At 41.0% G+C, this 25488-nt stretch overlaps 1 protein-coding gene across 9 annotated transcripts in view; it reads left to right on the top strand.

Annotated features, from left to right (window-relative positions):
- The window catches only part of AGBL1 (AGBL carboxypeptidase 1), a 1130253-nt gene that overhangs the window by 202298 nt on the left and 902467 nt on the right, over positions 1-25488 (top strand). For all 9 annotated transcript variants that reach the window (XM_049905901.1, XM_049905902.1, XM_049905900.1 and 6 more), the window contains one exon: positions 12701-12845. In XM_049905901.1, coding sequence (XP_049761858.1) covers positions 12701-12845 — 145 coding nt within the window. The remainder of the gene's footprint in view (positions 1-12700; positions 12846-25488) is intronic.

Below are 25488 nucleotides of genomic sequence, written 5' to 3'. Positions count from 1 at the left end.
GAATAGATTCCAGACCCAGGAGTTGCTATGTGTGCATTTCCTTTTGAGGGAAAATAAAATTCATATTCATAAGAAAGAAAGGAAGGGAATTATTAGAACAGGTAGGGTATATTAATTAATTATTAGCTCAGTGCTAGTTTCTTATAAAAACTGATATAGGCTAGTACTTATTTTCTTGGATAAAGTAAATCTTATATCTTTCTGAGAATACAGGAAGCTGCTAAAAGAACTATTATCAGACGTTCTAGAGTTTAGGATTGTCATCAATAGCAAAAAGAAAGAAAATATATATCCTTACGTCTTTTGGCTTTTCAGATGGTGAGGCCAGACCATTGATAGATAGGAAGGTCAAGGATCTTGTTGCCCCATCAGATACAAAGACAAAAATCATCATAGAGATAATGACAGTATCAAACCACAGAGCTGGGCTGACTGACAGTCTGTAATAAAAGAGCTGGCATTCTTCAGTCCTTGATGTATTAGGATATAGACCTGGGTAGTATTCTCATTTTATCTTTTAAAAGAATAGCAAAAGCTTACAACTACATTGGTTTTCTATCCATCTCAGTGATAATTACCCTCTGGCCCACCTATCTTGAGACTCTCAGGACCCTTTTATGGTCCAAAGAGGCTTAGACTAAAAATCACTTCAAGAGGAGAATATACTGAAAGAGAGGCTACGATTGCAGGAAAAAAATATAAAATTCTAAATTTAGACCTTGGTGTTTCAAGAATAACTTTTATATATCCAAAGTTGCCAATATATAGAGATCAAATGTATAGAGACCAACATTTATTAGCGATTACCAGGGGTGAGAGGGAAGGGAATCATTATTTAGAAAGCATTGAGTTTCTGTTTATGGTGATGTAAAATTTGGCAACAGGTATTGGTGATGATTGTACAACGTGATTAATGTAATTTGTGTCACTAAATTGTAATGTGAAAAACTTCAAATTGGCAAATTTTGTTATATACTCTACTCTGTCCTATAGGGTCGCTATGAGTCGGAATCGACTCGACAGCAGTGGGTTTGGTTTGGGTGGATTCTTACAACAACCATGCTGGACTATATGAAGAATAATGCAGCATTGGGATTGGAGGGAGACTCATTAACAACCTGCAATATGCAGATTACACAACCCCGCTTACTGAAAGCAAAGAGGACTTGAAGCATTTACTGATGAAGATCAAAGACTATAACCTTCAATGTGAATTACACCTCAACATAAAAGAAAAATCCTTGCATCTACATCAGTAAGCAACTTCACGATAAATGGAGAAAAGATTGAATTGTCAAGGATTTCATTTTACTTGGATTCACAATCAACACCCATGGAAGTAGTAGTCAGGAAATCAAACAATGCATTGCATTGAGCAAATCTGCTAAAAAAAAGTCCTCTTTAAGGTGTTAAAAAAGCAAAGATGTCACTTTAAGGACTTAAGTGTGCCTGACCCAAGCCATGGTGTTTTCAACAGCCTCATACGTATGTGACAGCTAGACAATGAGTAAGGAAGACTGAAGAAGACTTGATGCATTTGAATTATGGTGCTGGAGAAGAATATTGACTATATCATGGATTGCCAGAAGAATGAATAAATCTGTCTTGGAAGGAGTACAGCGAAAATGCTTCTTAGAAATGAGAATGGCAAGACTTTGTCTTATGCACTTTGGACATGTTATCAGAAGGGACCAGTCCCTGGAGAAGGACATCATACTTGGTAAAGTAGAAGGTTAGTGAAAAGGAGGAAGACTCTCAACAAGATGGATTGACACAGTGGCTGCAACAATGGGTCAATGGTGCAGGATGGGGCAGTGTTTAGTTCTGTTGTACATAGGGTCGCTATGAGTTGGAACTGATTCGATGTCACCTAACAGCAGCAACAACAACAAAAAAGACATTTAAAAAAAAAAAAAAAGATTAACTTTCAGATTCCTCTGAAAATGGTAATCTTCAATAAATGTGAAAGACCCAGCTTAGAGCAGGCCTTAGTTTGGTACTTAGTAAGTGATTGGACAAACAACATTTCCTACGGTCTCCCAACAGGATATAGCTTTCCCTGGAGGCTGCTCCTCTTTTAAGTGAGGAAGAAGGAGAGGGCGCCTAGGGATCAAGCATCTGCCAAAAGAGGAAGGAAGAAGCCACATATTCAAAAGCATAGACTTGGCCTAAAGAAAGCCAATGTTAATAGCTTTTAGGTTCATTAACAAGACAATTGTTATGTGATTAAAGAGCAACAGAGGGGTTGGATGAAAACCATGAATGTATAATGCAATTCATTTTTCATATTCCACCACGAATACAACAGAGATGAATGGATAAGATTGCTACATTGTAAAGTAGTTTGTTTTACAATTATTCACCACATTATGTTAACTTATTTCCAATAATGTGATCTAACAACAGGATAGATATGAGTATTGCTATTCATCCACAAATCGGAATACCTCTCCCTATTGTAAAATGGCTTTCTCTAATTAAACAGTATCTTTCTTCCTATTTACCCATCTCAATCTTTGAGTTGATCTGCTTTAGAAGATTTCTTTGTTTCTTCTGTGCCTTTATTCTCTCTGGTGTATTAATCCAGGAGAACTTTACATCCTTATTTCTTTGTCTCTAAGATGTCATCAGACACTCAGTAGTTCCATTTGTATTATGCTGTTAAATTCCCAGATTTAGTGCTCAGTTTTAAACGTGGTACCAGGGTGCTCATTGTGGGGAGAACCCTTTTGAGTCATGGTCCCGTGTGTGTGTGTGTGTGTGTGTGTGTGTGTAAGCAGAAAAAGGACACTCAGAAAGAATGGAATTTCTATTTCTTTTGGAATTTTACAGAAATGATAATCGATTAAGGAGGTGAAGTGACTACTTTTTAGGACCAGCTGCCATCAGTTAGAACAGTGGTCACCAAACTATTTTGATAGCTTACTATGAGCAGTAAAATACATTTTTGCATGTCTTTTTAACATAGATTGTTTATAAATTATTTTTAATGAATTACACATGCATCGCTGTACTGGAGCCCTGGTGGCGCAGGGGTTAAGAGCTTGGTTGCTAACCAAGATGTTGGCAGTTCGAATCCAGCAGCTGCTCCTTGGAAACTCTATGGGGCAGTTATACTCTGTTCTGTAGGGTCGCTATGAGTCAGAATCGACTCGACAGCAATGGGTTTGGAATGGGTATTATACCATTATGAACATTTGCAAAATTTAAGACTTTTAAATGATGAGAAAAAGGTGAAACAAATAATGTTTTTAAATGTCTACCTAATTGTTATAACATCATACTACCAATAGCTGATATTTCAAGGCACGCTATACTCTTAGGGTGGAGATGACCATTAAAAATATAATTGTAAGTAGTCTTTTAGGTAATTTTGAAACATTTTGGTTAACTTCTCAAACTTAATTTGATTGTTATTTTTGCACAAATGGAAATTCTTCAGAAGAGCTATAGTAAAGGTAGGCCATATCTGTTCTGCCATTTTCTTCTTGATCATTTGTGCTTGCAATTTAACAGTATTGTCAATCTATGGCTTCTAAGCAGGGGGCAGTGGTGGTTCAGTGGTAGACTTCTTGTCTTCCTTGGAGGAGACCCAGCTTTGAGTGGTAGACTTCTTGCCTTCCTTGGGGGAGACCCAGCTTTGAGTGGTAGACTTCTTGTCTTCCTTGGGGGAGACCCAGCTTTGAGTGGTAGACTTCTTGCCTTCCTTGGGGGAGACCCAGTTTTGAGTGGTAGACTTCTTGCCTTCCTTGGGGGAGACCCAGCTTTGAGTGGTAGACTTCTTGCCTTCCTTGGGGGAGACCCAGTTTTGAGTGGTAGACTTCTTGCCTTCCTTGGGGGAGACCCAGCTTTGAGTGGTAGACTTCTTGCCTTCCATGGGGGAGACCCAGTTTTGAGTGGTAGACTTCTTGCCTTCCGTGGGGGAGACCCAATTTTGAGTGGTAGACTTCCTGCCTTCCGTGGGGGAGGCCCAGTTTTGAGTGGTAGACTTCTTGCCTTCCTTGGGGGAGACCCAGCTTTGAGTGGTAGACTTCTTGCCTTCCATGGGGGAGACCCAGTTTTGAGTGGTAGACTTCTTGCCTTCCATGGGGGAGACCCAGTTTTGAGTGGTAGACTTCCTGCCTTCCGTGGGGGAGGCCCAGTTTTGAGTGGTAGACTTCTTGCCTTCTGTGGGGGAGACCCAGTTTTGGGTGGTAGACTTCTTGCCTTCCATGGGGGAGACCCAGTTTTGAGTGGTAGACTTCTTGCCTTCCATGGGGGAGACCCAGTTTTGAGTGGTAGACTTCTTGCCTTCCATGGGGGAGACCCAGTTTTGAGTGGTAGACTTCTTGCCTTCTGTGGGGGAGACCCACCAAATGTATCTCATGCTCAGCCACCACCTCTCTGTCAGTGGAGGCTTGTGTGCTGCTATGATGATGAACAGGTGGAGTTACCAGACTAAAATGGACTAGGGAGAGAGGCCTGGCAATGTACTTCCAGAAATCAGCCAATGAAAATCCTATGGATCACAATGGTCTGATCCGTAACTGATGGTGCAGGAATGGGCACCATTTTGTTCCATCGTGCATGGGGTTGCCAAGAATCTGGGGCCAACTCAAGGGCAGCTAACTGCAACAACATGGGTTCTAAGTAGAACTTTCTTAAAAATTAGTTGTCTGTATTGTGCGGTTTAATTTAGTTTAACCAAAAACCAAACCCAGTGCCGTCGAGTTGATTCCGACTCATAGCGACCCTGTAGGACAGAGTAGAACTGCCCTTTAGGGTTTCCAAGGAACGCCTGGCGGATTTGAACTGCCGACCCTTTGGTTAGCAGCTGTAGCACTTAACCACTACGCCACCAGGGTTTCCTTAATTTAATTTAGGTAATATAATCTATAAATCCACTAAAGTAGGCATCTGCAAACAATTACCTTGCCAGAGCTACATCCAAAAGAAAGAAGGAGGGTGTTAGCTATTCCCACTCCTCCCTCAGGAAACCCTGTCTGCTGCAATTGATGCTTAACTATACCGTCGATATAAAATATTATGTATTTTTCATATTCCAGCCTTGAGTAAAACAGAGATGAAAGGATGAGATTGTGCACTGTAATCTAATTTGTTGTATAATTATTCATCACATTAGGCTAACATGGGACCAACAATGTTTTGCTCTGGTGTACATGAAAGAGCTGGCTCAACAGCAACTAATGACAACACCAACGACAACGGGTTAACATGAACTGTATGAGGTCACCAGTGTCAAAAAAACTATTCACTAGTGTCAAGCCCATATTAAAGGTTAGACCACTTAATTTCTCCCTTATTACTCTATAACAATACATTTGAGGAGAGATTCTAGTATTTTCTCCCTGTGCTCAGCTCATCGTCTTGTCCTATCCCCATCCCAAAGTACCTCCTACTCCTTCCTCTTCCCCATCCCTCCTCACCCCCCACCCCCCACCTTGAGGACCACTAGGATAGAAAATAAAAAGTGATCCTCAAGAGGGCAGAACATAGATGGGCAGACACATTTTTCCATGGCTTTCCTAAAAAGAAGCAAGGAGAGTTTTGTTTTTGCTTTATTTACTTCCCTCTAGTCTGCTTCTCCCTCTATGTACACAGCCTCATACCTTTTTGAGTTCTCTCCTAGCTCTGGTCTAACGTAATTTGGTGCTGAAGAGCAGAGGGAGGGAGGCTGCACGCTTAGAGTGGGCATGTAATACACAACGGCTGATCTCTTCTGACATTTATCTCCGCTTGCGAGAGGAGACGGAACAGCTCACTCATGAAGATGAATGTCATACAAGAGCTCTGCCATCGTGCATGCTTCCACAGGATCTCTGGAGAGGGAACTGGTGTTATATAGAATATTAGGAACGCTGCAGACACGGGGAAGCCGGCAACGTGGCTGCTCTGCCTTATTAGACCCCGTTAAGTGAAATGATGAACTCTTGTTAAACAGAGCTATTGTCATTATAAGATTATCTAATTCACTCTCTAGCATGGTATTTGCTTATTTCATGCACACACTGAAAAAATGACTTCCCAGCATATTTTTAAGTACAAATGGAAATAGATTGAGTTTATAACTATGCATCTGTGTGCTTTGCTCCTTGCTTCATTGAGGGCTTTATGATTATAAAAGTGTAGCTGCTTCCCAAGATAAATCATTCAGAGAATGGAAAAGCAACGAGGAGCCTTTTAACTGTGCAATTGCTGGATCGATCCAGCCCATGTCATCTTTGACCTGAGAGGACTTATCTAAACCATTGCCTTTGCGTCAATTTGCACTCCCAGCAACCCTATATGACAGAGTAGAACTACCCCCATAAGGTTCCCAAGGCTATAATCTTTACCAAAGCAGACTGCCACATCTTTCTCCTGAGAATTGGCTGATGGGTTTGAACTGCTGACCTTTTGGTTAGCAGCAGAGTGCTAAGTGAGTACTAAGTAGGATCCAGCAAATCTGAGAGGATACCTGTAAAAGCAGATCGAGGGGGGAAAGGTCTTGGAATCAAATGTCTACCACTCACTAATCTTGGGCAAATTTTTCCAGCATATCCGAACCTCCAATTCTTCATCTGTAAAATGAAGAAAATAATGGTATCAATGCCATAGAGCTTTTCTGAAGATTGAATGAAATGAGATTAAACACACGGGAAATTTAGAACAATGTCTGGTCCACGGTAACATTTCAACTCAAGAAATGTTAGCAATTATTATTATTAATTACTAGTAGAAACATTCTTAGAATTATAGTGATATGGATCGTTTTCACTAGTTTATTAAAATCCTCACCTGAATTATTTTTTATTTCTTCTGTTACCTTAGACTTTAAGTTTTTAGGCAGTTGTGACTTATGAAGATCAAAACTTCAAATTCTTACTTGATTAATTGGGCCAAAAGGTCTTTTGTCTTTTTAACCATTCCTGACAGACAGGTGAGATAATGAAAAAAAATTATGGTTTTGGATCTTGGCCTGCATTTGAGTTTGAATCCTGCTTCCTATAGTTGCTGTTCTGCTGCTATTCATAAGGTTTTCACTGGCTAATGCTTTTCAAAAGTAGTCTGCCAGGCCCTTCTTCCTTGATTGAAGTTGTCAAGGATTTCGTTTTCCTTGGATCCACGATCAACAGCCATGGAAGCAGCAGTCAAGAAATCAAAAGACGCATTGCAGTGGGTAGATCTGCTGCAAAGGACCTCTTTAAAGTGCTGAAGAGCAAAAATGTCACCCTGAAGACTAAGGTGTGCCTGACCCAAGCCATGGTATTTTCAACCGCATCATATGCATGTGAAAGCTGGACAGTGAATAAGGAAGACCGAAGAAGCGCTGACACCTTTGAATTGTGGTGTTGGTGAAGAATATTGAATATACCACGGACTGCCAAAAGAACAAACTAATCTGTCTTGAAAGAAGTACAACCAGAATGCTCCTTAGAAGCAAGGATGGCGAGACTGCGTCTTACATACTTTGGACATGTTGTCAGGAAGGATCAGTCCCTGGAGAAGGACATCATGCTTGGCAGAGTACAGGGTCAGCGGAAAAGAGGAAGACCCTCAACGAGGTGGATTGACACAGTGGCTCCAACAATGAGCTCAAGCATAACGATTGTGAGGATGGCTCAGGACGGGGCAGTGTTCCGTTCTGTTGTGCATAGGGTCGCTATGAGTCAGAACTGACTCTACGGTACCTAACAACAACAACAACATAGTTGCTGTGGACTTGACCAAACTGCTTAATCCCTGTGAGTCTCAATTTTCTTTTCTGGAGAATGTATCTAATACTCCATTAACCCCATTGCTGTTGAGCCAGTTCTAACACATAGTGATCTTATAGGACAGAGAAGAACTGCCCCATAGGGTTTCCAAGATTGTAATCTTCAGAGAAGACTGCCACATCTTTCTCCTGAAGAGCCGCTGGTGGGTTTGAATTGCCAACCTTTCAGTTAGCAGCCAAGTGCTTAACCACTGTGCCACCAGGGCTCGTATCTAATGCTACTTGCTTTGAAAGGATGTCATTAGGATTAGAGATAATATATATTCAGCATACTAATTCTTACTCCTGGAGTCTTAGTTTTATTCATTTTTTTATTGAATGGCTGCTATGTCCAGGGACTGTGCCAAGCTTGAAGAAACACAAGTTTATAAGTATAATTCCTCCCATGAAGTATCTAGAGTGCAGTGAGATAAGAGCTATGAAAAAGGGAGATATCAGGTTAGGCTTCCTGAAAGAGGAAACACTTGAGTTGAGTCTTGAAACATGAAGAGGAGCTGGCTAAATGAGGAGGAGAAAGAGGGCTTCCCGTAAATGGGAAAGGAGCCCTGGTGGCACAATAGTTAATCACTCAGCTGCTAACCAAAAGGTTGGTAGTTCAAACCCACCCAGCAGCTCTCAAGAGAAAGACTTGGTGATCTGCTCCCATAAAGGTTACAGCCAAGACAAGCCTGTGGGGCAATTCTACTCTGTCGGATGGGGTCTCTATGAGTTGGAATTGACTCGACAGTACCCAACAACAACATACATAGGAACAACTTAAAAACATGAAGGATGTTCAAAGGTTGTCCTGAAATGACCTTTGAACCTTGAACCAAAAATATCCCCTGAAGTCTTCTTAAAACCAAGTGATAGTTTAGCTTAACTAGTAAAAAAGATCTGCCTTAAGCATTATGCTTTTTTAAGAACTATCTGTATGGGATCAAATTGACAACAGCAACTTGAAAGATCGGATTAGAACTTAGAGGGCAGTGAGTTTATGTTAATGGGGGAGGAACAAGTCAGAAAAGGAGGGTGAGGATGATTGTACAACTTGAAGAATGTAATCAGTATCACTAAATGGTACACGTAGAAACTGTTGAGTTGGTGTTTGTTTTGCTGTGTGTATTCTCAACAACAACAAAATAAATAACATTTAAAGAAAAAAAAATATGAAGGATGAGTGTTCCTGACTTGCACACATCCCTCAATATGTTCACATCATCATTGAGGAAGCAAAAATAACTTGTTGATGGGATCTTACTCTAGCCTGGACAAATTGAAATGTGGCAAGCCAAATACTTCACTTTAGAGATTTATCAAATATTTCTCTATGAAAAAGAAGGTCTGGGGAAAGTTTAGAGGCCTCTGAAGAGTAAAGTTTCGCTGGAGGTTGAGCTGTCTTCTGGAAAGTCCTGCTACAATATGGCCACCAAGAGACTCCAGTGGTGAAGCCTGACATTGGCTTTAGGTTCAGCCATAGTTTAGGCTCTAGTCTAGGACTGTAACTGAATCTTCTTTAGCTGAAAATCCAGGCTGAAATCAATGTTCTAGATCAGGTGACATCCTTTTTTTTCTTAAATTCCAGCAATCTGCAACCATTCTAGAGAAGGCTGGCTTGTCAGCGAGGAGCTTTTAGTCCTTACTCAAGAGAATCAACCCCATTGTATCACCAAGCTGTAGCGGGTAGCATGTTATGTGTGTGTGTTGGGGGACAGACGGGCTGGTGACAAGGCAGATCTCATAAAGGCATAACTACCATTCAAATTCCTTACATTTCCCTTAAGTCACTATGACTTGGGCTCATGGGAGCCCAAAGGCTGAGAATTAATCCATTTTTGTTTCTCTTTCCATTTCACTGTAGCTGCTCTTTTCCTGGAGTCCAGTGGTTTGAATCGGGAAGGAGCAGAGAGATAAACATGGGGATTTCGCTTTCTCACTTTCTCTCTCTCGCTCTCTCCTGTGGCTGAGTGGAGGAAGGTTGAATGTGCACAGGCTAGCAGTGCCTGTCATAGAACTTCCTGCACACTTAATAGTGCAGTGGGGAACTGAAAAGAAGCAAGGCCCAAATGAGACCCCTGCTCGCTTCCCCACAGCAGTATCTGTAACTCAAGTCAAGGTGCAGGCTTGGTCTCCACTGTTGGTAGGTGAACAGTGGTAAGGTGCTAGATGCGTGCTTCCACTTGCGTTTACCTTCATGGGTGTGTATGTGGGAAGCGTGTGTGCTCGCGTGTTCATGCTTACAGGCGAAGCTCTATTCTACATTTTTGATTGGCTGTCCCTGGCTCATTTAATTTCAATTGGCCATTCCACTGTAGGGAGGTGTAATTGGCTGGCACCTGTTGTTCAGGTAGGTGTAAACTGAATGTGCTTTTGCAGTGAAGTGACACGCCTTTAAAAGTGATTTCAGAAAGAGAATAAAATGCAGAGCATAAGAGGCATGCATGCTTTCTGAGCTACCATCTGCTTCTTTATGTAGTCTCCAATAACCAGAGTATTAGCTTTGGGAGATACTGCAGAATTTGCGGGGGGGAATCTGGAGAAAGCATCAAGATCCAGATGGCACCATGGGTGAAGACACCCCTTTTGAAGTTTCTATTCCTGTAATCACAGAGGAAATGGGTTCTATCAATGTGACCCTGCAGAGCTGTGTGGCCCAATCCATTGGGGGCTTAGGTTGTTATCCAGTATTCTCCTTTCCCCAGAAAGATCAAGGCTCCAGGCTGCCATGTTGGGAGAAGCTGGGGCAAGAGAAGTGTATCAGGACGTAGTCAGTAGGACCACCAGCTTCTCTTACTCCCATCCCTAGTTTCATAAATATTGAAAGACCCAAGAAATTACTCCAGATTTTCTATTTCTTCCTTTCTTGCTTGCCTGCTCTTTTGCTTTGGTGGGGGGAGGCATGAAGGTAGCAGAGAGGCAGAAAAAAATAATCCGTTTTCTATATATTTTGCTAGAACACACAAGAATGATTATCTGCTATTTCTTACCTTCCTCTCTCCCTTTCTCCCAATAAAACCAAGAGCACCATGGACAAGTAGCCAATGTTGTAAATGCTCAGAGGTGGAATTGCATGTTTTGGTGCCCAGGTGTATTCTGCATTATAATGCGGCCTTGATGGTAGCATTTCTCAGAAAAGCCTACCCAACTGTGTCAGCATCAACAGGCAAGGCAAGAAGAGCATAACTGGCAGTGTGTGGGGAAAATATTGCTTGGAATGAACTTCTGGGTGCAGTTTACTTTGCTACTGTTCTCTGAAGTATCACAGTTGGTTCTCCGTCTTTGACAAAGGGAAATGCGTACTCTCAAGCTTTAAGGAGCTGAAACACCCTAGGATGGGGTGACAAAGGCATTCCTTTGGGAAGAAATTATGGAAGAATGGAAAGAACAAAGGCTTTGTAGCCAGACAGATCTGGGTTCTAATCCTGCATCTGCCGCTTACTAGCCTTGTGATCTTTGGCAAATTATTTAATTTTTCTAAGTGTTTGTTTCTTTATCTGCATAGCGGGTTGTTACCGTGATAACTAAGGTGGGATATTTAAGGTCTAGTTGGAACTCAATATATAGTTGTTGTTGCTATTGTTAGTTGCCATCGAGTTGGCCCCCAAATCATGGCAGCACCGTGTACAACAGAATGAAATGCTGTCTGGTCCTGCGCCATCCCTATGACTGGTTGTGGATCAGACTGCTGTGATCCATAGGGTTTTCTTCGGCTCATTTTCAGAAGTAGATTGCAGGCTTTTCTTTCTAGTCTTAGTCTGGAAGCTCTACTGAAACCTGTTCAGTATCATAGTAACACACAACCCGCCACTGACAGATGAGTGGGTGTTGGCTGCACCTAAGGTGCATTGGCTGCGAATTGAATCTGGGTCTCCCACATGGAAGGCAAGAATCCTACCACTGAGCCACCACTGCCCTCCAATGTATAGTAGCGATTACTAACAAATCCACTCATAATATTGTTTGAGGGGACTTATGATATTGCAGTTTGAGGGGATAGGAAGGTGCTGTACCCTATGAAATCTGGAGAGAAGTGGGGGTTGGGGGAACCAAATTTGAATAATCAAGGGTATGTCTGCAACAGAATCATAGGAAAAACAGAATTAGTAACATTTTTCTCTATGTTTAAGCTCAATGACTTCATTTTCAGACACACAAAAGAAAGGCCTGTGGCATGTATGCCACAATGGGGAGACAGATGGGCCAGCCTAGAAGTTGCTGGTTTGGTCATGACCTGGCAAGAAGCGTATTTGCACAGTTCTCTGTCCTCTAAATTTCACCATCAAATTAAAAAAAAAATTCTGATCAATATATATGTAACAAAACACATGCCATTTCAACATATTTACATGTACAATGCAGTGGCATTAATTATGTTCACCACATTATTCAACCATCACTGTTGTCTGTTTCCATCACTCTTAACAGAAGCTCAGTGTCCCTTGAGCAGAGTCCTCTTTCCCTCCTCCTTCCCCTCAACCCCAGTAACCACAAATTAGCTTTGGTCTCTATGCATTTGCATATTCTAGATGTTGTTGTTAGGTGCCATCAAGTGGACTCTGACTCATAGCAACCCTACCGGACAGAGTAGACGTGCCCCATAGGGGTTCCAAAAAGTGGCTGGTGGATTTGAACTGCTGACCTTTTTGTTAGCACCCAAGCTCTTAACCACTATAGCACCAGGGCTCCATATTCTAGATATTTTATATAAATGGGACCATGTAGTTTTTGTCCTTTTTGTGACTGACTTATTTCACTTAGCATAAAGTTTTCAAAGTCTATCCATGTTGTAGGATGTATGAGGATTCGTCTGTCTTTATCACTGAGTAATATTCCATTTTGTGCAGGAACCACATTTTGTTTTGAATGAAGAGCATCTTGCCAGTATGGAACATGTGAGATTCACAGCATCTAGAGCCTGGTCGTTGCCTTCACCTCTGCCTCATTCTCCTCCCCTGTCTCTCTTAGAAATCATTACCGCCTGAATGCAGCTGCCAAGGGAGGAGCATCTGGGAAGTGTTATTACACCCTCACCTTTGCTGTCACCTTCCCGCACAATGAGGATGTCTGCTACCTGGCCTACCACTATCCCTACACCTATACAGCTCTCATGGTAACTTCCTCTTTACGACATTACCCCAGCAGGGTTGAAGGGGCTCTCTATGTTTCCCTTAACACTGACATCTTGGTGGGGGGATGCTGTCTGCCTCAAAGAGCCAGAGCTTGTTGCCACTGACATGGTGGTATTATATTTGCTCTGTCTCTTTCCGTGGATAGAGCAGGAGGGTGAGATCACGACCAGTGATATTCTGAAGACCCAGGTGGCATGTCGTGCTCCTTGTCTGCAGGTTGAATGTGAGAGGTGGGGGCATTTCCTAGGGGCTTTAGCTGTGCCTTGGAAGAATGGCCTGATGATCAGCTCCCAAGAAGCCACAGCCATGAAAACCGTATGGAGTACACAGTTCTACTCTGACATCCGTGGAGTCGCCAGGAGTCGAGACTGACTTGACGACGGCAACTGGTGGTAGCGGTGGTGTTATCTTTAAAGGAGTCCTGGATGGCGTAAATGGTTAATGTGCTGGCTGCTAGCCGAAAGGTTGGAGGTTTGAGTTCACCCAGAGGTACCTCAGAAGAAAGGCCTGGTGATCTGCTTCTGAAAAATCAGCCACTGAAACTCTATAGAGCACAGTTCTACTCTGACACACATGGGGTCACCATGAGTCAATTAATCAACTCTTTTTTTATGGCAACTTTTTTTTTTGGTTTATCTTTAAGCATGGTTTATCAAATTAAGCATGAAATAGACTGAGTGAGATTATCAAGCTGAAATGGGGTAAAACCATACAAGTAAGGCAAGATGCAAAACTAAAAGAGACCAACTCACTGAGATGGGTGAAGCAGAAGGCAAGAAGGTGACACTTGGAAAAACTCCCCAAGTCTGTGAGCAGGCAGCCATTTGAGCTTCGCCACAGGTTTCCGTGGCCATGGGTAGGGGCCGGTAGAAGGATCCAGACTGGATAAGGAGTGTGGAAGAATAAAGCACTGAATCAGTGCAAATGCAGGCCATGGCCTTTGTATGAGTGGAGTGTCACCGAAGCCAATTCAGACTCAGAGTTAGCATTCCTAGGTTCCATTTAAGGCCTTGCAAAAGGTTCTTCAGACACTTTTGAGCAAACTGAATGCTTAAACGGTGCAGTTTTCCATCATTTGAAGAACTTGGCGAATTCTTTCCCCTAGCTATTTCATGGCTCTCCTGAGGATTAATGAACTACAGTATCTTCTATAAAGCACTTTCACTTTCTCTGTTAATGCAAAATGTTATTAGCATATTTATACTAATGTATGTGAATGTCTGTCATTTAGCCTGAAGGATGGGCATTTTCATTTTAAGCCTGAGATAAAGAGTTGGAAAAAGATGATAACCAAGAGCATCTCTCCCTTCAAAAGAAATGTTCAGGTATAAATGGGAATGCCTCTCCACCGAGGAGGCATGTCTTAAACCACTTGGCTAACTGCTTCGTGAAAGCACATCTGCCCTTCTCTCCATATGCTGTCTTGCCTAAAGAGAGATCTGTACTGTTTTCCAGATTGCAAAAGATGCACAACTAGTATTATTTGTGTATCACACTTAGAGAGCTCAAGAAGTTAATCCAAGAAATGTGCATCACAAGCCGTGCTGTAACAAGCCATACTTGTTACAAAACATGCTTGTTGCCCTTAGGGACACAGAACAGGCAAGATTCACAATCCCCTTCAACAGCTGTTTTTATTGTCTAGCCTGTGAAGCGCTGCGTGTGAAAAGTCTCCCGGGGAAGGGGATTCCTTTTTGAATATGTGCTTGTCTTTTCCATTGGGGGAACTGGCCATGGGTCCAGGACACTGTCCTTTTCACTTATTAGAATATCTTGAACCCTGCTGAGATTCTTGGTAGCAGCTAGTATTAAACTTCAGAACTCAGAGGGATTTGGGAAGTTGTCTAATTCATCCTTATCATTTATAGATGCAAAAACTGAGGCCTAGAAATCCCTACATCTAGCTCGTGGCCAAGCAGGGAGTACAGCACAGGTGTTTGACATCTATTCCTATGGTCCTTCTATTTCAGTGTAGAAGAAATTCAAAAGAATTGCTCTGTGAGGTCAGATCAAGTGTCCTTGCTTGCTGCCACATATAATGTTCTTGTTGTTAGCTGCCACTGAGTTGGCCTCTGACTCATGGCAACCTCATGCACAATGGAAAGAAATGCTGCCCTGTCTTGTTCAGACCATTGTGATTCATAGGGTTTTTATTAGCTGATATTTGGAAGTAGATTGCCAGGCCTTTCTTCCCAGTCCATCTTAGTCTCAAAGCTTTACTGAAATCTGTTTAGCAACACAGTAACATGCAAGCCTCCACTAACAGATGGGTGGTGGTTGCTCATGAGGTGTATTGGCCAGGAATGGAACCTGGTCTCCCTCATGGAAGGTGAGAATATTACCACCAACCCACCAATGCCTCATATTACATACAATAGCCACTAAAAAATGCAGTTCACCTTGTAAGTACATGTAGGCATTGAGTTGTGTGATCGTACAGACATCTCTGAAGTTGAAATCAAGCCATCCACCCGTGGTGTTTATCTATAACTTTAAGAGAGTGATATGGACGTGGTTCAGCTGAAGGACAATGTTTCTCACTATATGTGGTTTAATTACTATCCCAAGATGCTCTGCTGGATTCTTACTAGATGCCTGGAAGCTGATTCAAAGTCTAAGGCCTCTTCAGCCAGACCTTGACCACACCTGGCTGCTAACCCCATGCCTCTGGGAGCCACTTACCTTCTGGAGACCTTGTCAGACCAGAGCACAAGGTCTAGAGTTTACAATCAACAATTAGCTTAGTAGCCATTTGGGTCACTGCATCTTAAGGGGGACAAAATACAAGATACAGAAGACTCACCCAGTCACTTGGCCACAGAGAAAAGGAGAGACCTTGTTAACTGATGCTTAGTGGCTTGTCACTTAGCCTATTGACTGTGAATCTCCTCCTAGTCGGGAAGTGTCAGAGAGTTAATGAGAAAGAGATGGGAGAAGGGATACCTTTTCATTTCTCCTGAATGAATAGAACAGGGTAAGAAAGCCAATTTGCCATTTAAAAGTGAAAAATGTGTATATTGTAGTAGGTTTCATTTAATATACTCCGTTTTATGTTTTGCATTTCCAATAATTCCTGGTCTTTTGCTCTCTAGGCTGAAGACAATCACTGAGGCCTCTGTGACTCCTCTTAGAAACCCCTTCCTCCAGTCACGGATGGAATGAGGACATTCTGTAATGCACACTAGTTGATTTTATTTTTGGACATATCTTAAGGAGAAATGGTTCTTCCAACAGATCAGTGATAAATTAAATGTGAATGATTCCCCAAGGGCAGAATTAACTGTAGGCTACTTGGGGGCTTATGCTGAGGGGTAGAAAATACAATTCCAAGTGGAATTCACAATTTGCAAATGCCTTATGATATGGATTATGTTTAATAATTGCAGACATTTTTATAGCAGAGGACATGTATGTTGGATGTTATTCAGCATGAATACAATTTTGCAACTTTGAAAATTTTATTCTTCTCTTTATTATAATAAGAGAATCAGTTTTGGTTCTTTCAAATTTGATATCTTCCAGATGCTTACCAGAAACTCTGGTGGACAATTCTCCAGATTTTCATATTAAAATAAAGCTAAAAGAATGAAATACAATATAATTCTAATTCTGAAGCAAGGATAGGAAGTTATGTTTTAATCAGCCATATCATGATATAAATAATTGCAGTAATTTTTAAAGTGCTAACAAAAAAAAAAAGTATTAGGAGTATGTTATGAATTGTTCCTTGGTAACCAAAAGTATTGGTTGAAAATGTGGCTCCAAGAGAATCTATAATGGATGTGTTAAGGGTAAGGAAATGGAATTTCACTGTGAACTTACAATTGTATGAGTTGGCAAGAGACAAAGAAAAATAATCATAAGTAGGATCCCCAGACTGGAAGAGTTTAAGGCTGTTAAAGAGTAGGACTTCTCATCAAATACATATACCCCCTGTTGTAAATATTCTCATCGTTAAGTTCAGAGATGAGAAATGGAATGTGATGTAGGGAGAGAAAGGGAGTAATAGAGAGAAAATGAGAGAGAGAGAGAGAGAGGGCCTCATATGCATAATACCTTATAAAGGACTCAGAATAAATGAGGAGTTTAAAAAGTGTCAAATGGGAAATGTTGACTTACATGTGGTAGATCAAAATACAATGAGCAAGTCATAAATTGGTGCTATCAGGTAATCAGTAGACAGAGGCCTATCCTTGTACAGGCCAAAACAAAGAACAGACATCAATACAGGGTCCTGATGTTGAGGAGGTGAACATGCAAGACCATCTTGAAAGGTCTGAGATGTGTGTGGATGGTGAAGTCTTTGAATACGAGGACCCCTGGAACCCAGGGACATGAGCCCAATGCAAGAACGAGAGCCTTGGAGTTTGGAGTTGGCTTGGGTTCGAGTCTAGGTTCTGCATTTCCTTGCTGCGTAGCCTTGGGTAAGCTCTTTCAGCCTCAGTTTTCTCATCTGTAAAACTGGAAATACAAAAGCAATTACTAGATGGGTTGTTATGAAGATTAAATGACTAGATGCACGTAAAGTATTAGCAAAGTGCCTACATCTAATAAGCGATAACTAGGTGTTAACTTTTAGAGTATTTATGCCTTTTATATGATGATGTGTGATCATTTTCTCTGTCGGATTGATTGAAAGATACCTATTTCCATAATTTATACTAAAATAAGAATTGCGTTTAAAAATCTAAATTGTTGTTGTCACTTGACGTTGACTTATGGCGACTCCACGTGTTACAGAGTAAAACCGATCCATAGAGTTTTCTTGGCTGTAATCTTAATGCAAGCGGATCACCAGACCCTTCTTCTGTGGTATCACTGTGTGGGTTCAAATCTCCAACCTTTAGTTTAGCAGTCAAGCACAGACCGTTTGTGCCTAGGCACCTTAAAAAAAAAAAAAATCCAAATAAAAGACCAAAAAGAAATAATTATAAAGGCAAACAATGATTTTCTTAGGGTGGCTGATTAGGATTATATTTTTACTCTCTTTTCCAAATTACCAGTACTACAATTTATTTTTAAGGAAAAAAGCATATTAAATTCATCTTTTCTTTATAATTGGTAAACCTGTGAGAAGAAACTAGAGACTAATCATTTCTCTCATTCTTAAAGTAAGTCCCCATAACTTAGGGAGAGTAGTATTGGCAGACTGGGACAATTTGAGAAAGCTTATCAGCCCACACTTACAGCATGTTCTGTAGCTTTTATTTCACTCAAAGTTGTTATTTGCTCTTTTCTTGTGATGAGAAGTCTTCTATTCTCTGATGAATGTACTTAAGTGACAGCTGAGAACTAGGAGGTTCACAAATAAAATAGGCCATCTTCTTAGGGGTGGGCTTTCTTCTAAATTAGGGGGACAGAGTGCAGCAGTTTAGGGGATAACAATAAGAAATGAATAATTTTTAAGTGCATGGTTCTCCTCACTTTCTCAGTAGCCATCAGCGGGGTAACCTGCTGAGGTCCAGGAAAGGCTTTTATGGAAGTTTTAAGGGAGTTGTTGATAAAGGAGAGGGAGACAGAAGTCTCCCATGGAGAGGTGGAGGATGAGGCTGGAGGCTTAGGTTTTCAGCCTGATATCTTTAACGGATAGAATTTTCTGTAAAGAAGTCATCCCCTCTGGGGCGTTCCGTAATTGCCTCGAACTCATTCCCATTTTTATAAAGAAACCCACCGCTGTGGCTTCTGCAGGACTGTAATTACAGTCAGTTGGCACTTGCATTCAGAAGTCCTGCTTCTCTAGCCAATGATCCCAACAATATCCAATTAGACATAGCCTTCCTGGACCTGAGATGGAAGCATTCACCTGAAGATCATTTTCAGGAGAACAATACAAAGCCGTTTTTGCAAAAGGAAATCCAACTGGTATTTATAATGGGTTTACTTCTAGAAGCCTTCTGTGTGACTGGCACCAGACTAATCCCCTAGAGTGCAGGTGTACAGGACGAACTGCATGTTTGGTGGTGGGTAAATGGGAGAGATTTCACAGAGGGGCACAGGTGGATAGCTGGGTGAATAATTGCAGTTTACAGAAGATGAGCTTAAGCCAGAAGATAGGCATTTGTTGAGTTGTAATATTATTAATTATAAAAAGCTCCAAAATAATAATAATAATAAAATAACAGACAACTCAGAGGAGGAAAGAAAAAAAAAAAGCTTTCCAATTTTGTTTCTTCCCCATTTGTTGCTAGGGAGCACATTCTTTTGAAAAATGGAACTCTGCTGATGCAGTAACTAAGAGCTACAGCTGCTAACCAACAGGTCGACAGTTCAAACCCACTAGCCACTGCCTGGAAACCATATGAGGCAGTTCTCTGTCCTATAAGGTCATGGAATTGACTTAACGGCAATGGGTTTTTTGGTTTTGAAGGACAATATTTATGGGCCCAATGATTGTCTTTGGCCTTTTCCTTTCATAGAGAATTGTGCTCTATGTTTTCCAGAGACACACCTGCCTCCAAACTTGATTCCCCATATCGATTTGTAAAATCTAGATTTTATTACGTTTTAAGGGTAGGCACCAGGCACCAAAGAGTTCGGATCTATTGGTAACATAACAGAATGATGCTTTTTCCTGAAAAGGATTCATTTCAGCCCTCTCCACACCTTCTCCGAATAAGGTAGGGAAAGTGTCGAAACTGAGAAGAGGCTAGGGAGGGCAACTCTCTGAGATGTTAACTAATAAAGACTTTGTGAAATGCTCTTTCCCTAAATCTGGCTGTTAGGTTTGGTGTGGGATGTTCCCAACACCTAAAACTTAAAGAATGCCACACTATCAAGAAAATCTACTCTAATTTTGACAGCTAAATGGCCTCGATCTCCTGCCACAATTAATGTTAAAGCAGTGCTAGGGGGTAGGGGAATAGGATGTGGGAAGGGAGGGAGGGGGTAAGAACCCTGTAACAGAATGAAACAAATGGTTTAGATGGCAAAAAGCAAGCAAACAACCTGATGGGGGCAATTCAGCAAGACAGTGTGTCCCAAAGCATATTCTATAGCATTTCAGTCTCTTGAAATCTTTAGGGAGAAAAGGGCTTTATGGTCATATAAATTCAGGAAGCTCCGTATGCTAGTTCTTCTGAGAGTTCATAATGTATATTGCCATATTAAAGAGTCCGAGAAGTCCTGCAGCAATACAAATGTTTTCACGTTATTTAACTCACCATTTCCCAAGTATTTTTGGTTATAAATTTCCCAACCCCACCCCAGACTTCCCTGCCCACACCCCAACACTTAGTAACATTCTCCCCACCCCAGACTTCCCTGCCCACACCCCAACACTTAGTAACATTCCCCCACCCCAGATTTCCCTGCCCACACCCCAACACTTAGTAACATTCCCCCCCACCCCAGACTTCTCTACCCACACTCCAACACTTAGTAACATTCCCCACACCCACCCCAGACTTCCCTGCCCACACTCCAACACTTAGTAACATTCCCCCACCCCAGACTTCCCTGCCCACACCTCAACACTTAGTAACATTCCCCCCACCCCAGACTTCCTGCCCACACCTCAACACTTAGTAACATTCCCCCCCACCCCAGACTTCCTGCCCACACCTCAACACTTAGTAACATTCCCCCCAACCCAGACTTCCCTGCCCACACCTCAACACTTAGTAACATTCCCCCCCCACCCCAGACTTCCTGCCCACACCTCAACACTTAGTAACATTCCCCCCCCACCCCAGACTTCCTGCCCACACCTCAACACTTCGTAACATTCCTGCAGAACACACTTTGGGAAATGTTATCGCCAAGGGTGTTGCTTGCTTTCCTAGTTTTGGAGGTTGGAATCTTGATAGTCATTGTGAAACAGGGTCCACTCAATCCATATTTCTGTAATAAACAATATTGAGAGAAATTTTGCACCCAGAAATGTATGAAAGTGATAAAACAATTTGTTTAGGATGACAGGAATTATAATCTAAATTCAAGTGCTATCTACATCCTCTTAATTTAGAGGATTTAACTGGGCTAAGTATAAAAAAAAAATTTTTTTTTTTTAAGTAGTAAAAAAAAAAGTTGCCATTGAGTCAACTCTAACTTATGGCGACCCCATGTGTGTCAGAGTAGAACTGAGCTCTATAGGGTTTTCAATGGCTGATTTCTCAGAAGACTGCCAGGCCTTTCTTCCAAGGCACCTCTGAATGAACTCAAACCTCCCACCGTGTAGTTAGCAGCTGAAGATGTTAACCCTTTGCACCACCCAGGGGTCTTCCTCTTAACTAAGGCTCTGGAATTCCCCTTAGCAGGATGGCTAATAAACATGACTGGCATTTTCATAGGGATGTTTCCATTCTTGTTCTTTGCCGACTCTCCCAGGATGCCTAGATATCTACTTATGTAAGGGATCTAATTACAATTTCATGTTGATTTTCTTTTTAACCTAAGAATTTCTTAGGTGAGCTTCTTTCAAAAAATTTTTTCCTTATTCCTTAGTAGTTTTATTTTTGCTGATTTTAAAATCTTTACTTAAGTCTAGTTTCTTTTAACTGTTTTTATAGAATGTGGTTTGTACCTTTTTTTTTTTTTAATTTAGTGAGATTTCTTTGTAGCCCTATACATAATTGGAAACCCTGGTGGTGTAGTGGTTAAGAGTTCAGCTGCTAACCAAAATATCAGCAGTTCAGATCCACCAGGCGCTCCTTGGAAACGCTATGGGGCAGTTCTGCTCTGTCCTGTAGGGTAACTATGAGTCAGAATCGACTCAGTGGTGATGGATTTTTGGTATTGGTGTATATAATTAACTTTTGATAAACTTTCATGTATGTTTGAGGAAGAAAAGGTTATTCTCTGTTAAGACAATATTTGACATAGGTAGAAAAAGCAATATTGTCCAAATCCTTTATATCATTATTTTTGTCCACTTAATTTATGTAAGACTGTGGTGTCGTCTTAAAGTCTCCCACTCCTAGTATAATTATATTTTTTCTTCTTCTGCTGTTGTATTATACATGTCAACCCCATGTTATTTGATTCTTAAGATTTATGAGTTTTATCTGTTCATTGTGAATTCTGCCCTTTATCAAAATAAGATTTTTAAATCTCATTTAATGCACTTGGTTTCGATACGACTTTATCATCTATTACTACTGCCATGTCTGCTTTAATTTGTGTTTGCTTATCCTTTCAGTTTCAGCATGTCTACTTTAAAATATTTTAGTAGAGGCAAACATAAAATAAAGGATAATTTAGGAGTGTTTCTCATACACGTCATGATTTATTTTTCCATTTAAAAGTATCTCTTATATACAACATGCAGTAAGATTTTAAAAACACTAATCTGAAAGGTTTTGTCATTTAATAAGGCTGATTAACCTGTTTATACGTAAAACAACTTTTGGTCTTACTTTTCTATTTTCTATGCTTTATTGCTGTTTTTTTTTTTTTTCCCTTGTGTAACGTGGATCATATTTTCTTTTATTTTTTCCTTAAAAAAAATACTAGTCCCTCCCTTTCAGTTCTTTAAAAACAACATATTTCAACCTGTAATTCTCCATCAATGATAATAAGCAATAACTGGTTGCCCTTAGGAAACCCTAGTGGCGTAGTAGTTAAGAGCTACAGCTGCTAACCAAAAGGTCAGCAGTTAAATCCACCAGTCACTCCTTGGAAACCCTGTGGGACAGTTCTGCCCGTTCTATAGGGTTGCTATGAGTTGGAATTGACTCGACAGCAATGGCTTTTTTTTCTGTTTTTGGGTTAGTTGTCAATAAGTGGAAACCCTGGTGGCGTAGTGGTTAAGTGCTACGGCTGCAAACCAAAGGGTCGGCAGTTCAAATCCACCAGGCGCTCCTTGGAAACTCTATGGGGCAGTTCTACTCTGTCCTATAGGGTCGCTATGAGTCGGAATCGACTCGACGGCACTGGGTTTGGTTTTCGGTTTTTTGTCAATAAGCCAACTCCAATTTATGGAGATCCCATGTGCGTCAGAGTAGAATTGTGCTCCATATGATTTTCAATGGCTGATATTTCAGAAGTAGATGGCCAGGTCTTTCTTTCAAGGTACTTCTGGGTGGACTCAAACCTCCAACATTTTGGTTAGCAGCCAAGTGGGTTAATTGCTTGTACCAGCCCAGGACTCCAATCAGTAATAATAGCTAACATTAATTACGTCCAATGTGAAAAAAAAAAAAATTTTTTTTTTTTATGTGACAGGTACTTTTCACATATAGTATGACTTAATTATACTCACTCCTCACTTTCAAAATCATTAGGTTCCAAAGACTAGGTCATTATGTGAAAATTAGTGCTATGCAAAAATGGAGGATGACCATACCAGATCACAAAATGGAGGATCACTACATCATTACACTACTACTCATCTGTCCATTTGTGGTGCTTTGGTGGCTTGTGTGTTGCTGTGATGCGTTAAGCTCTGCCATTGGTATTTCAAATACCATCAGGGCCACTCATGGTGGACAGGTTTCAGCAAAGCTTCTAGGCTAACACAAGCTAGGAAGAGGGACCCGGCAATTTACTTCTAAAAAAATTTGACCAGTGAAAATCTTGTGAATAGCAGTGGGACATTATCTGAGATAATGGCAGAAGATGGGAAGATGGGCCTCTCGCATTAGAAGGCACTCAAAATACAAATGGGGGAGAGCTGCTGCCTCAAAGTAGAGTCGACCTTAATGACATGGATGGAGTAAAGCTTTTGGGACCTTCATTTGCTGATGTGGCATGATTAAAAATGAGAAGAAAAAGCTGCAAACAACCATTAATAATTGGAACACAGAAAGTACGAAGAAAGAATCTAGAGAAATTAGAAGTTGTCAAAAATGAAAGGCTTGAGGGTCAATATCCTCAGCATTTGGGAGCTGAAATGGGCTGGTATTTGCCCATTAGAATCAGACAATCATATGGTCTACTGTGCTGAGAATGACAAATTGAAAAGGAACAGCATTGCATTCATTGTGAAAAAGAACATTACGAGATCTACCCTGAAGTACAGTGCTGTCAGTGATAGGATCATATCCACACACCTACAAAGAAGACCAGTTAATACAACTGTTATTTAAATTTATATGTGAACTACTAATGCCAAAGATGAGGAAATGGAAGATTTTTACCAACTTCTGCAGTCTGAAATTGATCAAGTGTATAATCAAGATGCGTTGATAATTACTGGTGATTGGAATACAAAGGTTGGAAACAAAGAAGGACCGGTAGTTGGAAAATATAGCCTTGGTGATAGAAATGATGCCAGAGATTGTATGATATAATTTTGCAAGACCAGCAACTCATTCATTGCAAATACATTTTTTCATCAACATAAACTGTGATTATACACATGGTTAACCCAAGAGGCTAGACTATATGAAGAAGAACTTGGCACAAGGATTGGAGGAAGACTCATTAACAGTCTGTGTTATGTAGAGTATACAACTTTGCTTGCTGAAAGCGAAGAGGAATTGAAGCACTTACTGGTGAATATCAATGACCACAACCTTCAGTGTGGATTGCACCTCAACATAAAGAAAACAAAAATCCTCACAACTGGACCAATGAGCAACATCATGATAAATGGGGAAAAGATTGAAGTTGTCAAAGATTTCATTTTACTTGAATCCACAATCAACAGCCATGGAAGCAGCAGTCGAGAAATCCAATGATGCATTGCATTGGGCAAATCTGCTGCAAAGGACCTCTTTAAAGTGTTGAAAAGCAAAGATGTCACTTTGAAGACTAAGGTACACTTGACCCAAACCATGGTATTTTCAATCGCATGATATACATGTGAAAACGGGACAATGAATAAGGAAGACCAAAGAAGAATTGACGCCTTTGAACTGTGGCGTTGGCAAAGAATATTGAATATACCATGGACTGCCAAAAAGACCAGCAAATCATCTTGGAAGAAGTACAACCAGAATGTTCCTTAGAAGCAAGGATGGCAAGACTGTGTCTTACATACTTTTGACGTGTTGTCAGGAAGGATCAGTCCCTGGAGAAGGACATCATGCTTGGCAGAGTACAGGGTCAGCGGAAAAGAGGAAGACCCTCAACGAGATGGATTGACACAGTGGCTGCAACAATGGGCTCAAGCATAACAATGATTGTGAGCATAGTGCAGGACCAGGCAGTGTTTTGTTCTGTGGTACATAGGGACACTATGAGTTGGAACTGACTCGACGGCACCTAACAACAACAACATACACATGGACCTTGTCAGATGGAATGAACAGGAATCAAATCGACTATATCCACGGGAAGAGATGATAGAGAAGCTCAAAATCAGCCAGAACAAGTCCAGGGGCTGACTGTGGAACAGATGCTCAATAGGTCATATGCAAGTTCAAGTTTAAGCTGAAAATAATTAAAACAAGTTCAAGAGAGCCAAAGTACAACCTTGAGTGTATGCCACCTGGATTTAGAGAGGAAAGAAAAAAAAAAGACCAAAATGGATGTTAGAAGAGACTCTGAAACTTGCTCTTGAATGTTGAGTAGTTAATGTGAACAGAAGAAATGATGAAGCAAAAGAGCTGAGCAGAAGATTTCAAAAGGCAGCTTCAGAAGACAAAGTAAAGAGTATTATAAGGAAATTTGCAAAGACCTGGAGTTAGAAAGCCAAAAAGGGAAGAATACACTCAGCATTTCTCAAGCTGAAAGAACTGAAGA

This window comes from Elephas maximus, chromosome 13 (assembly GCF_024166365.1).
Source record: "Elephas maximus indicus isolate mEleMax1 chromosome 13, mEleMax1 primary haplotype, whole genome shotgun sequence".
Classification (NCBI taxonomy): domain Eukaryota; kingdom Metazoa; phylum Chordata; class Mammalia; order Proboscidea; family Elephantidae; genus Elephas; species Elephas maximus.
The sequence above is the reverse complement of the archived record's forward strand: the minus strand, read 5'-3'. Positions and strand labels throughout refer to the sequence as shown.